Here is a 12,699-nt window from a genome sequence, read left to right as displayed (position 1 = left end):
CTCTCACCCATCCTATGTGCTCTCTCACATGACCATGAAGAGGAGCAAAAGAGTTGTTATAGTCTTTAAAAAATAAATAAATAAATAAAAAGCACATATATAGAAAAAAAACCAGCAGTTTAATAAAGTCAGTATCTGTCCTAGTCAAACAGGAATACCTGGGGCAAACCTGACAGGTAAAAGTGCACACTGGATGCTCTGTGTGCAGGACTGCAGCCAAGAAAGGAACTGTTTCACCCCTGCTTGGGCTTCGGACGTTATTTTATTTCATCTTCTTGCGCTTCCGTTGCCCCCCTGGTGCTTTCTGCACAGGCAAGGGGAGGGAAAGAGTTGCCAGCTTGTGGTTCTGGTCCGGCTCAAGTTCTGGAGGCCCCTTTGTTTTAGAGACCTTTAACCGCATGGCCTTGGCAATGTCCATCATCCTGCAAAACACCAGGGAAAGACCATGTCAGTGGGATGACTGGGACAGGCGGCACGAAGGGCAACTGACCTAAACAGATACACCCTGGAAAGCACTGTAAGCCCACACTGCCTATCTCAATGGCCAGCTAACTAGAAAAGTGCTGCTCTCCACTTCCAAAGGGAGGTCAGCAAACCTCCATCTCCAGCATGTCTGTTCTTCAAATACAAGTGCTTCCCAAGGCAGTCATCTCCTGTGCATGGCAGGAGGGAGGAAACCTGGCACAGCTCAAGAGCCTCTTCACAGGTAGACATCAGCATCCCAAGCTGAAAGTGGAGGAGCTTGGCTGGGATACGTAACAAGAGGCATGTGGGCAAGACAGTGCAGACCAGAACACACCAGGAGGCCTGTCAGAGAAAACCAAGCACCTCTGAAATCAGTAAAAAGGGAAGTAAGTGTTCTGGGCTTACTAGAATCCTCCCAACTTAATTACATCCTTGAAATACAGAAGTATTGAGATAGAAGCTCTACATAATGTCCCATTCCAAACCGGGATTATCCTAAAGCTGCCTCGGCTGGTTTAGGGATTGTGTCATGCTTCCATTTTCCCGGCAGGTCCCGGACTGTTCTCACTGCTATTGCCTGGTGCTCTCATCCCCATTATAATACTTAAAAACAAAGCATGGCTTCTTTCCAGATAGCACGCTCAAAAAAAAAAAAAAAAAAAAAAAAAAAAAAGTGCTATTTATCTCACTATTCTTGCTTCAAAAAGCAAAGACCAGAACTGGGGACAAAACCAGGGTTCATTCTACCAATGGTGACGATCAATCAATGTGTCAATGCTCGACAATCATTTCCAAACCCAGGCAGTGACTAAGCCTGGCTTTGGAAATTTGATAATTTCCAGTTATCACAGCAGCTTCACATTACATTCCTTGGGCAGAGACTACCTACAGGATTCTCACAGCAACAAAATCCTGCAGACAGAAATGTCTCTCACAGCAATAGAAAAGCACTGCACTAAAACAGCATCAGTCCTCACAATCCTGTTGGGAAAGACCAATGTTGTTGTGCTGTGAAGCACATGTCGTCAGAATCATCATCATCCACAAAACAGGATGGGGAGGGAGAGAGAGATTTATAAGCACAGCAGAGCTCTGATTTCCAATAGGACAATCTGATCCATTTTGAGGTCATATTAGTGATCTGCCTGCTGACCTAAGGTGTTTGCTGGGAGATTTCCCAGCAAGCTCACTAGACTGTTTCACCAGTTCCAATCAATTCCCCATTTATTCTGCAGGGGCAAGAGAAAGTCCAGTGCAACCAGCAAGGGAATCCGCGCAAGGCCAGGGAGCCTGGAGCTGTGCACTGATTGACACCTACTGGTAAAAACACGTCTCCCTACAACATAAACTAGATGTAAAGCACTTCACAGTAAAAGGCTAAAGAGCAACTTCCCCAAAAAGGGGAAAAAAAAAAAAAGGCACCAAAATTGGAGAAATAAAACAATCTTACTGGTGGCAAGCCAAGGCTTGCACAGTTTGTATCCAATGCAATGGCTCACCTGCTTTCTTGAAGCTTCATGTCATTTTGCAGGACAGTAAGGTCTGTTTGGAAGTTGTTAATGTGCAGAGCCAGTGCAATGACGTATGCTGTGATTTTAGCCTTCATGGATGCAGAGATTAAATTCTGGATGCTGAATACCAACAGAAGGATGTGAAGCATGGAGTTTCAAAACAAAACAAAACATGAGATACAGACAGAACTGGAGCCCCAGCGAGATGACTTTCCCTACACATCAACTTAACAACTGAAAGCAACAGGTATTTCCCATTATATGGCCTGACAGGCTTCTTTGTTCTCCTTACATGACCTTTATGTTTCTGTTCAAAAGTGCAGGATTCTGGGGTCACTAAGCACTCTGTGGCCTTGATGAAACCACTGACAAATGTTTTTTGTCAGGCTCTTCAGCCCATGAGTGCCTCACAAGAGGAAAGTGAAGTTGTTTTGAGCATCTTCAGTATAACTGCAAGAAGCTCTTTAAATACACTACCTACAAAGTGCATATTCCTGGCTGATAACCCTACAGAAGCATTTATTGGCTCTTCAATGCCCTGTCCACAGACCACCACAGATGGGCTGAAAGTGCTGGATAAGACAAGGTACTTCAGTTTCACATTTTGGAAGCAAGTACATGCCAGCATTTCCTGGTAACACCTCCACAGCTCTTCAACCTGAATTCTGCTATCTGAGCTCTGTATTTCAGCTTCAAACACAAAGTAAAAACTGTTTCTTACCTGCCATTGTTGTAGGTCAGTAGAGTGAAATTCTTCATGAGTTTCCTGCTAATGATGTGTGGACATTCAGGGCCCATTGGATCTAGGGCAGAAAGGCACTTAGCAATAAAATGGGGTACACAGACTCTTCATTATACAGGTTACCTGCAACCATCCTAATGACACATTTATTATTATAGAGTTTATTACCTCTTTCTAGCAACACAGAAAACGTAAAAGGAACTTAGGCATTTGATATATGTTTCATCAACTTTCAGATCAGATCTGTCAGATCAGACAGGGCCTCCTAACACCTTTTTCTTTTCTCTTCTGCAAGCGGGACTTCCCACTTCAGTACTGGAAAATCTGAAATAAATTTGCCTTTGTACACCTGTATACACAACTTTTATTAAATTCCTTGCCTACAGTCCTGTCAGAATAGATAATTAAAACAACATTAACAGTTTTATGCTGCCACCTAGACAAGTCAGTTTCACTTCTAATTCAAACCTCTCTGACTAACTCCTACACAGTGATCCTCTACCTCCCACAGTGCAGGAGTATACTTACAGGCAGACTTATCACTCCCCTTTTCCCCTGCCTACCTTAAAAATCCTAACAGTAACATTTTCAACACTAACAAGGAGACTCCTGTGCAGGATAGCAAATTTTGAAAATCTAAAATGAAATATTTTCTTTAGTGATTTTGAGAATTCATGTTTTAAACCAAGTCCCAGCAAGGAGTTGTGAAGGAGAGGGAAGACTTCCCACTAATGCCTTACGTTTCTTCTTGATCACTTTCAGGAAGCTGAACTTAATAAGAATATCTAGGAACCAGAGGCATCGGGCTTTGTGATCCCTGCTCTTCTCATCAGGAGGCAAGAACTTCAGCTCCTCCAGAACAAAGGAGCAATAGCTGCAGAAGAGAGAGAGAGGGAGCATGAGCATTCAGCAAACCACTGGAGTTCTGAGGCCTGTGACAGAGAAAAGCTCATGAGGCAGCTCTATGCACACACGTTCCTGCCAAGGCTCACCACGTGCCACCCAGCCCCTTTCTGCATGCAGCCTCTCAGGCTGCTCCACGACCCAACAGACTGTTAAGTGATGACTGACCTCAGCTTGTCAGGACACAGGAAATTTCTGGTCAGTACTCGGCTGGGACAGCATGCAGAAACCATGCCCAGAACAGCTACATGCTCCTCCCTCCTCCAGGCAGCTGCCTCCAAGCCCGATTATGGATTTTTCCCTTTCCTCCCCTGCAATCCATTCCCCACAGGACAGCCACCCTGCTGTGTTCACATCTTCAGCCATAGAACTACTATGCATTTTGCAGGATGTGCATTCCCCAGACGCAGGTGCTGCTCAGTTAAGCTTGACAAACGCCCTCCATCTACACAGAAAAGATCAGCTTACGGACAGCAGAGCAGGTATCCATTCTGCCCCACAAAACCCAGAAGTCTTCCTGAGCCAACAATGACTACTAGAAGAATGCCTGCAATATTACCTTTTCTCTTCTGTTTTCTTAATGATTTCCTCTGGAGTTATGTTAATGAAGACTTCTGCTGGAACCCGCAGCGCTTCATACTCTGCAGGGGAGAGAACTGGAAGGATTTTAAAGAAAACAGCAAGTATGCCGTTGTGCTCTTTCACAGTCTGAACAGCCTCGAGAGACAATGCTTTATCTACTCTTGCTAGGAAGGGTGTAGGCCTTGGAGAGCCTACAGGACAGGACATAATCACAGCACTGTAATGCTGGCCAAGCATGAAGATTTCCTAGGGACCGTGGCTCAGTCACAATGCATTTCTCCTGCATTTCTGACTTCCTTATCATTCCTAGCTGAACTGCTCACGACTGGGACAGAATTCTTTTCTCTGCAAGGAACAAAGATGTGGGACTTGCAAGCCCAGAACCCCAGCACAGCACATCTCCTCTCAGCTTTTGGCTCAGAAGACACACCTGACAACATCCATTAGCACCTGGCAGACCATAAAATCACAGAATCACAGACTGGTTGAGGTTGGAAGGGGCCTCTAGAGATCATCTAGTCCAACCCCCTGCTCCAGCAGGGACACCCAGAGCACGGGGCACAGGCGGGTTTGGAGATCTCCAGAGAAGGAGACTCCACAGCCTCTCTGGGCAGCCTGTTCCAGGGCTCTGGCACCCTCACAGGAAAGTTCTTCCTCACATGGAGATGGAACTTCCTGTATTTCAACTTACACCCATTATCCCTTGCCTTGTCACTGGCCACCACCAAGAAGAGTTTGGCCCCATCCTCCCTACATTCTCCCCTCAAATATTTGTACATGCACATGACCATTGACATCTAGGCTTTAACATGTGGGAAACCACACTTTGGCACAGAAAAAGATACTGTCCTCAAATTTGTAGACATCTTGTGGTTTGTCAGCATCTTCATGACATGGAGGCAGGAAGATAGAAATGTTCTGTACGTCATCTTGGGCCACATCCTCGATCAAAGCTTTAGAGGGAAGCAAGAAAGAAGATGGCATTTGAAGGAACCAGACAAAAGCACTGGGAACACAGCCACATAACAAATGCTTTCTTTGAATGTACTCTACTCGGTGGGGCTTTTGGTTGAACACCAGTAAAATTACAGCTGGAAGAAGCCGAATTGCAGTTTTAGACATTTATCTGACCTTTGATAAAGTGCTAAGGAAAAACTAACGGAGCTTTACTCCATTCTGCCTCTTTACTGGCACCTCGGCAGCATTTTGCTGAGCACCAGTTGAGAGCTTCAGAACAATAAATAGAAACTGAAAACTTCTAGTAGTTCATCAAGACAAATCACTTGCTGCTGCAGCTCCTTATGCCTGCAGGACAGACAGGAGAGCATGTTTTTGGTGCTCTTGTTTCCACTTGGCACCCATTTGGCTCAGGGCAACTTTCAGAAAACTGCAAATATCCAAGCTAGAACACAAAGGATGGGAGAAAATTGACTGGTTTTATAGGCAAGAGAGGTTTCTCCCAGTCAATAAAACGTGGGTTTGCAGAAACACTGGTGGAAGGGAGCTCTGGAGGTTTCCAGTCCAACCTCCTGCTCAGATGAGGACTGTGCTCATCACTAGATCAGGGCAACCCTGGCTTTGTCCAGCTAAGGCTTGCAGGTTCGCTAGGCTTGCAGGTCCCTTGTCCAAAGGATGAGGCCCCTCAGCCCGGCACAACAGCAGTTGATGTGGCTGCAGCCTGGCTTGGGACATAGGCCACTCTTTACGCTGCTGTGCAACAAGGACACAGTTCACCTCACTGAATACAAGCGTCTCATTTCAGGCCTAGGGGACTTGTCTTCATTCAGATATGCAAGGACTTGGCAACACGAGCTCCCAAAAGTGTGTGCAGACACTGATGCCAAGGGGACTTTCTTTAGCCAGGCACCTCTTACATTAACTCCAAGAGGACCAGAAGCAAGTAGTTCTCAGAAAGATGTGTAATTTTCCCAGCACATGCCCTTCTCAGACGTTCAATCTGCCACCTCCTTGCACACTTTAAAGAAAAAAAGACTTCTCCTTCCCACCACCTCTACTCTGCACTTACAAAGAATCTGACAGGAAGACGTCCTTCCGACTGCCTGGGCTACTCCTGCTTCTTACCAGTTATTCCCTTTGTGTCTATAATGTTTGCTGCTGCTTTTGTGACTGCTGTGCTCAGGATGTCACTCCCCACTGCATTCATTCGCCGAGAGCTCAGGGCTCGCTTCTGCTTGCTGGTACCAAAAGCCTCAATGCACAAATCCATCTGTGTGGGACAGAGATGCAAATTCCAAGAAACTGCTGAACTCAAGACACGTTGCATGCACAACTAAAACCCATTTAACCACTACCAGGTAGCCCCATAACTACGTTCTCCAAGATGATTTTAAATAAACCAGTGGGTACGACCCTGAGATAAAACAAGCACTCATCAGTAAGGGAACAGAAATTTCCAAAACTAAAATAATTACAGTAATACTGCTCAGTAAGGCACTAGCTATGTGCTGTCTCATAGATCTTTTAATGCACACAGGAAGCACTGAACCTACACACAGGTTTACATTGCAGTGGTAAAGTAAATATATGAATCTCTCACAAGGATCATCTACAGTCATTAGAGGGATAACCATGCTAGAGTGTCATATGTGTTTTCTACTTTACCTTCTCCCTGTAGGACTTATTCTGATAATCCTCTCTTTCATCAGCTACTAAGTTATCTATAAAAGAACGAAAATTAGTAGGTTTAGCTTGCAGCAACCAGGAAGACACCTGCATCTGGTAGTCCTCCTTCTCTAATTCATTACAGGAAGACTTGGCACATCACATCGAGATCTCTTTCACAGAACCTCTTCAGTTAGAAGAACGTAAACATATGAAGTATTACGCAAATAGAACAAAGAAGAAAAGTACTGGCCAATTTTTGTTGTAAAACCCAGGTCCTGTGGTATATGAAGGAAATGAGCTCCAAAAGGCCCGTGACCTTAGAGTGTGAATTACCCTCCTGGGGCACACACTAGAAACCAATCTGCTGATGGAAATGTTCTGTTTGTTTTGGTAGTTCGGCCCCTAAAGCTGGTTCTTTTGGACTTCTCTTCCTCAGTAGGACATTCCTAGACACATCTGACCAGAAACAACTTTGTCACCAACTCTGGTGATGCCACCCTTGCTCCCTCCCACCCATCATGCTTTCTGTTTAGCCTCCATCGCAAATTTCAGCTGCATTTGGCTGCAACCTTGCTCTCCCCTCTCTTATTCTGTACATCACGCAGCACTTTAAAGCATATGTATTCTCCTCCCTCCCTCCTCTATTTTAAGGTTATCAGTCAAAAAATGAGCAACACAGAACAACCAGGGGAAAGTATGGACTGCTGCTGTGAGCTACCACGTGCGCACAAAGCGCTACTGCACCGTGACTGTGGTGCTAAGGTTCAATACAGGGCCTTTCTTACCTGACAACCATGGCTGCATGTTGAACAATTCAGCATTGTAGACGTCCATTTGCCCGGTATCCTTGTCTAACACACCAATGAAGTACCTAAGCAGAAGACAGGAGCAGGTGATTAGCAGGAAACAGCCCAGCATGAAGCTGTTACGATACTATAGTACAAAGCTTCAGGTAGTCCCCATCCCTGCCAATTCTTCTGCCTTGCAAACATTGATTTTCCAAACATATGTAGGATTTCACAGCAAGTTCCCTTCAAGGCACACTTGTATAAGGCCTTGTTCTAATACACAGATGTGGAAGCCCCAAAACAATTAAATTAGCTTCAAGATGCATCAAGTGGAGTCTCCATGTGTGAGTGATGATTTCTGCTCTTTTCTCTCTTTTGGTCATGATGCTTGGTTTCTTAGTGCTTCTATGCAGTTTCTTGCATTTTCCAAACTTCTTCCCTGTGGCCAGTTCTCTGCCTAGAAAGAATCACTTTGAGCCTAAGTCCTCAGAGTTTCACAGAAAATATTACTCTGATTTCTCTGGAATGGAATCACTTTGCCCCAGACAAAATTCCTTCTCAGTCCACACGTTACAGAATTGCAGAATAACAGGGTTGGAAGCGACTGCGGAGGTCCAATACCACCCTGCTCAACCCCTGTTGCCTATGACAGGCTGTCCAGGACCATATCCAGTTCAGTTTTGAGGATTTCCAAGGATGGAGGCTTCACAACTTTTCTGGACAACATATTCCACTGTTCGACCACCCTCTCAATAAAGAAGCGTTCAGAGAATTCAGGTAGAATTTCTTCTGTTTCCACTTTGTGCTCATTGCTCCTGCTCCTGTCACAGCATGACAGAGAAGGGGGCCTGGCCCCACACTTTGTGTTTTTCTTTCAGTCTTTGTGCTTGTGCCTCTTTCCTCCCATGCTTGCCTTAGTGGCACGTGTGGGAACTTTCTCCAGGGAATCCACTCCTGTGGAAGGGGTCAGCTGGGAAGACTAACAAGCTTTGCTGTGGGTATCGGTTCAGCATCAAGTCGCAGTTTTGCCTTGGGTAGGGACAGATGTCAGCAGCTCCCGGGGCAAAAGCAAGGATCAGTTAGATCATTAAAACTACCTGGGGGTGTACCAGGGCAAGGCTCTGCTACCAGCTCTACCCACAGCCCGTACCTGCAAAGGGAATTGCACTTCATAACGCCACTGCCAAAGTTATTCCCCACGTAGGAAAGCCTTTCAGTTTCTGAGACCTGAAAAACATAGAAAAATGACCTTAATGCAGGGCCACCTGCGAGCAACCTTCCATACATTCATTTTATTTTCCCTAGCGCAGCAAAGCTCTACACTCCCAGGCATCAGATGTCAGCTACAGTATAGGCAAAGTACACTTCGGGAGCTTTTTAAAGTGCCTTTTATTTTATTAAAAAAAAAAAAAAAGAAAAGAAAGGCAAGCATTTATTCCCTCTTACTATCAAGCAGAGCTGTTTTTATTACTCAGGTTTCCCCTACCTTACCTGCTCACTGTCACTCCTATCTCTAGCAATCAGCAGCCAACAACAGTACTAGAACTTCTCTAAACGTCCCTTAAACATATCAAGACAGAGACATTTGTTTGTCTGTGTGTGGGGGGTAGTCAGGAGGAGGACCCAAATTCTGATCATTTTAGACACACGCTTCAAAAGGTAAGCTCGTACCCTCACTGTACTGTCATGAAACCAAATAGACCAGGAACACAAGAAATGGTCAAAAAAGAGGGAGAGAGGTGTCCCAGGTATTATGCATATCTTTGTACCTGACAAGGGTTTCTAGCTCCTATTCACAGAAACTACCAGCACCAGAGCCCTGAAGAGAAGGTGCAAAGAAAGAACCCAAAACCTCTTTGCATGCAAGAGGATGATGGATGCACCTACACCTGGGCATCTGGTTAAACCTCAGCCTGATCCCCAAGAGCCAAAGTGGAGCCTGGCAGGGAAGAAAGTTGAATATGTAGCTCATTGCAGACATATGCAGGCCTAAGTGTTACACATGCCCTGCTGTTATATAAAAGCTGAGGCACGATAAGGGGGTAACTTGCTGGAATGACATTTGCTATGGCCATGCACTCAAACATTGGGTGCAAGTGCCTGTTTCCGGATTTTTCCGGCGTCCCCTCCCAGCAAGGGCCCCAAAGCACCTCTCCGGGAAGGCTACCGAGGAGCAGCAGAGGGTCCTACCAGGAGCCTGCGGTTCCTCCTGCGCGGGTGGGTGCGCTCCACGTCCCGGTACACGCTGAAGCGCAGGTCCTCGTCCCTCTGCAGCCTCCCGTTGGAGAACTGCACTGCGGGCGGCCGTGAAAGGCGTGAGGAGGCGGCAAGACGCGGCGCCGCCCCGCTATCCCGGCCGGGCCTCCCCGCTCCTGCCCCCCCGCTCTTCCCGCTCCCTCTCGCGCCCGGCCTCGTCCCCCCGCTCCCTCTCGCTCGCGGCCCCCTCGCTCCCGGCCTCGTCCCCCCGCTCCCGCCTCACCGAGCAGCGCGGGCTGCTCCTCGCTGAGGTCCCCCCGGTAGCGCCATGTCGCAGTCGCCATCTCCAGCCGGCACACAGCCGAGCCAATCAGCGCCGAGCTTACTGGCAGCTCCCGGCGAGGCGGCGGCAAGCAACGAGGGCGCTGATTAGCCAAGCGGGCGCTGCCCCCGCCCGCCGGGGACGTCAGCCCGCCCCTCCCTCTGCTGCGGGAGGCGGCAGCCTCATGGCGTCACTTCCGGCTGCCGGATTGCCGGGGCTGGCGGGGGGAGGAGACACGGCGAGCGCGGCCGCGAGCGACGGGCGCCCCCCCTGCCCGCGGAGCCCGGCCCGGTTCGGCCTGGCTCGGCCCGCCGCGGCGAGACGCGGGTAGGGAGCGGCGGGGAGCGGGGCAGGGCGGCGGCGGGCGGCGGGCCTGGTCTGGCGCGGGGCGTTGTGTCAGCGCCGGGCGCCACGGCGCGTGCGCGTGCCCGGGCGCCGCGGCGCATGCGCGGCGGCGGGGAGCGGGGAGGGGGTCCCGCTCTTTGTCCCGCCGGGCGGCGCCGGGGGACGCGGCCGGGCCGGGGGTTCCGCCTCGTCCTGGCGGCCCCCGCCACGGGCTTGTCTGGTGTTCCTTGTTTTTCTTTTTTAATTCGTTAATTTTTATTTTTCCCGTTGTTTTGTTTTGCCCGTGATGGTGGTTCTCTAAAGTACAACGTTAAAAATACTCCTTTCAGCTCCTCAGGAGAAAGGGGTGAGGAGTAGGAGCAGCCTCGCATCCCAGGAGGCAGCCTCGGAGTTCTGAGGTGTTACCGGGTGGCTCCGTCTTTCCACGCGGCTCCTTTCGGGATGCTCGGGAGGGAATGAGAAGCGCCTTGTCTTCCTTCTCCATATGTGCTGTGATGTTCGGGAGCACTAAAAGAAAGATATCCCTGTTTGACAGGCTCTGGAGCAGGTTTTCACTTTTCGGATCCCTCGCGCCGGGCTCATGTTGCGGAGGATGGCACACAAGTGCGGAAATGCTCCATGTACCACGCGTGTACGAGTGTTTCTCACAAACTGTGTTTTACTCCTGCGTGTGTTGCCTGCACTAGAATGGCATTGTCGGGTGCCCCTTTTTCTCATGTTGACACCAATGGATTCCTGCCAGGCCCAAGCTCGTAACCATGCAGCTGCTGTTGTGCTTCGCTGCGGGCTGCTATGTGATAAAGCCAAGGTAGATGTAGACTGATTCCTGTGTGAGAACAGCCAATGCATTTGCTACCCTTGCACTCACAAAAACTGCTTTTTCTCCCCCACCCTTTAAAGATCAGTCAGAAATAATTTAGTTAATTTGGCATACATTTGCATAACTTAAATAATTCTTGGCTGACTCTGGTGCGATACAGCTTTTTTTTTTTTTTTTAATTACTTTTCACATGTGGGTCATATGGAAGTGTTTGTGGGTGTAATGTTTATATACAGGCATTTTCTCTTACCAGCAGTATAAAATTACACTGTTACGTTTTCAGAATGAGCTTGGGAACATTAGAAGCAAAAAAGGTTTTGAGAACTCTTATGTGGAATACAGTAGTGATCTGTTGAATCATTTATGAGCACAACTATCTGCTGAAGTTAAACATACGCCTAAAACCAGCACAGGCTTTGTGGAGATTGCTTCGTTCATGTTGCTCTGATCTAAATCATTTTCTGACAAAAGTCGGAATAGGCTTCAGCATAGAGTTAAATTTTCCCTCATTTCATCCAAGTGGCTACTTAAAAGCTTAAATAACTTCAGAATCAAGAAGGAGGTTGATGGCAGAAATTGTTAAATTCCTTGAATTTACAGTGATGTTTGAAACCCTCGGTTTAGAGGCGAATGAATACATCAAGCAGGATTGCATAGGATGCTGTTTCCCTTTGGGTCCCTGTGCACAATCCTTTGGCTCTGTGTGAAATCTGTGCTTTGACTGATCACAGAATCCCGGAATGGTTGAGGTTGGAAGGAACCTCCAGAGCTCATTTAGTCCAACCCCCTGCTCCAGCAGGGACACCCAGAGCATGTGGCACAGGGTGGCATCCAGGCGGGTTTTCTGCTTCAGTCTCACAGGATGTATTTCTGCTTTAAGCACGCTGCTGTACTGCTTGATCTGGAGCCTGAGAGGTGCATCACAGGGCTCAAGTAGGGTGCCAAAATGCAAGGAAGGCAGCTGGGTGCCCCATCTTGCCATTGCAGGCAGGATATTTACTTCACAAAGCCAAAAGTATGCAAGAAAAATTGTTTTCTTTTAGAAAACATGGTGTTGCTCCTTTTAGACATTCCTCGCAGCTGACAGGCCGTGCTGTTTCAGTTTGCTGATGATTTGGTATTGCTAAAGGTTGCAGTAGGTGTTTGCAGTACACCAGGTGATGAGAGAACGCAAGGCTGTTTGGAAGTTTCTTCCCTGCATGTCTGGTGCATCCACCAGTGAAAGCAGTTCAATCCCCCACGGTTCCCAGGCACGTAGTAACTCCCCAACACTTCCACGGAGGGTGTGTGAGTTGTGAGGAGCTCAACTACACATCAACCCTATCCAAGCAAGCACCTCAAATGCAGTGCTGTGAGCTCGGTTGTCAGCTGGTGAAGTCACTAGCTGCTGACACCTTTCT

The 12,699-nt window shown here is 47.8% G+C and overlaps 1 protein-coding gene across 1 annotated transcript; it reads right to left on the bottom strand.

The window, feature by feature from the left end:
- Positions 1-243: 243 nt before the first annotated feature.
- On the bottom strand, positions 244-10,162 carry POLR1E (RNA polymerase I subunit E). Its single transcript, XM_088527318.1, has 12 exons — positions 10,096-10,162; positions 9,807-9,910; positions 8,767-8,843; positions 7,614-7,699; positions 6,826-6,881; positions 6,286-6,430; positions 5,049-5,156; positions 4,181-4,277; positions 3,459-3,592; positions 2,698-2,779; positions 1,965-2,096; positions 244-422 (listed from the first exon to the last, which is right to left on the bottom strand). The coding sequence occupies exons 1-12, from the start codon at positions 10,154-10,156 to the stop codon at positions 263-265; spliced, it is 1,242 nt and encodes a 413-aa protein (XP_088383444.1). The 5' UTR covers positions 10,157-10,162; the 3' UTR covers positions 244-262.
- Positions 10,163-12,699: the final 2,537 nt, after the last annotated feature.

Source organism: Tinamus guttatus, unplaced genomic scaffold (genome assembly GCF_059628265.1).
Source record: "Tinamus guttatus ecotype Peru unplaced genomic scaffold, ASM5962826v1 Tinamus_guttatus_pri_ptg000278l, whole genome shotgun sequence".
NCBI lineage: Eukaryota > Metazoa > Chordata > Aves > Tinamiformes > Tinamidae > Tinamus > Tinamus guttatus.
Note: the sequence above shows the minus strand (reverse complement) of the source record. Positions and strands in the feature narration are given on the sequence as shown.

Excerpts from the sequence above, each read along its gene's own strand:
- POLR1E (XM_088527318.1), bottom strand. The coding sequence starts at position 10,156 with ATGGCGACTGCGACATGGCGCTACCGGGGGGACCTCAGCGAGGAGCAG. Across the intron at positions 4,278-5,048 it reads TGTCTACAAATTTGAGGACA|TTCTCTCCCCTGCAGAGTAT; the intron begins GTATCTTTTTCT and ends AAATCCTTCCAG. Across the intron at positions 3,593-4,180 it reads AAGAAAACAGAAGAGAAAAG|CTATTGCTCCTTTGTTCTGG; the intron begins GTAATATTGCAG and ends TCTCTTCTGCAG.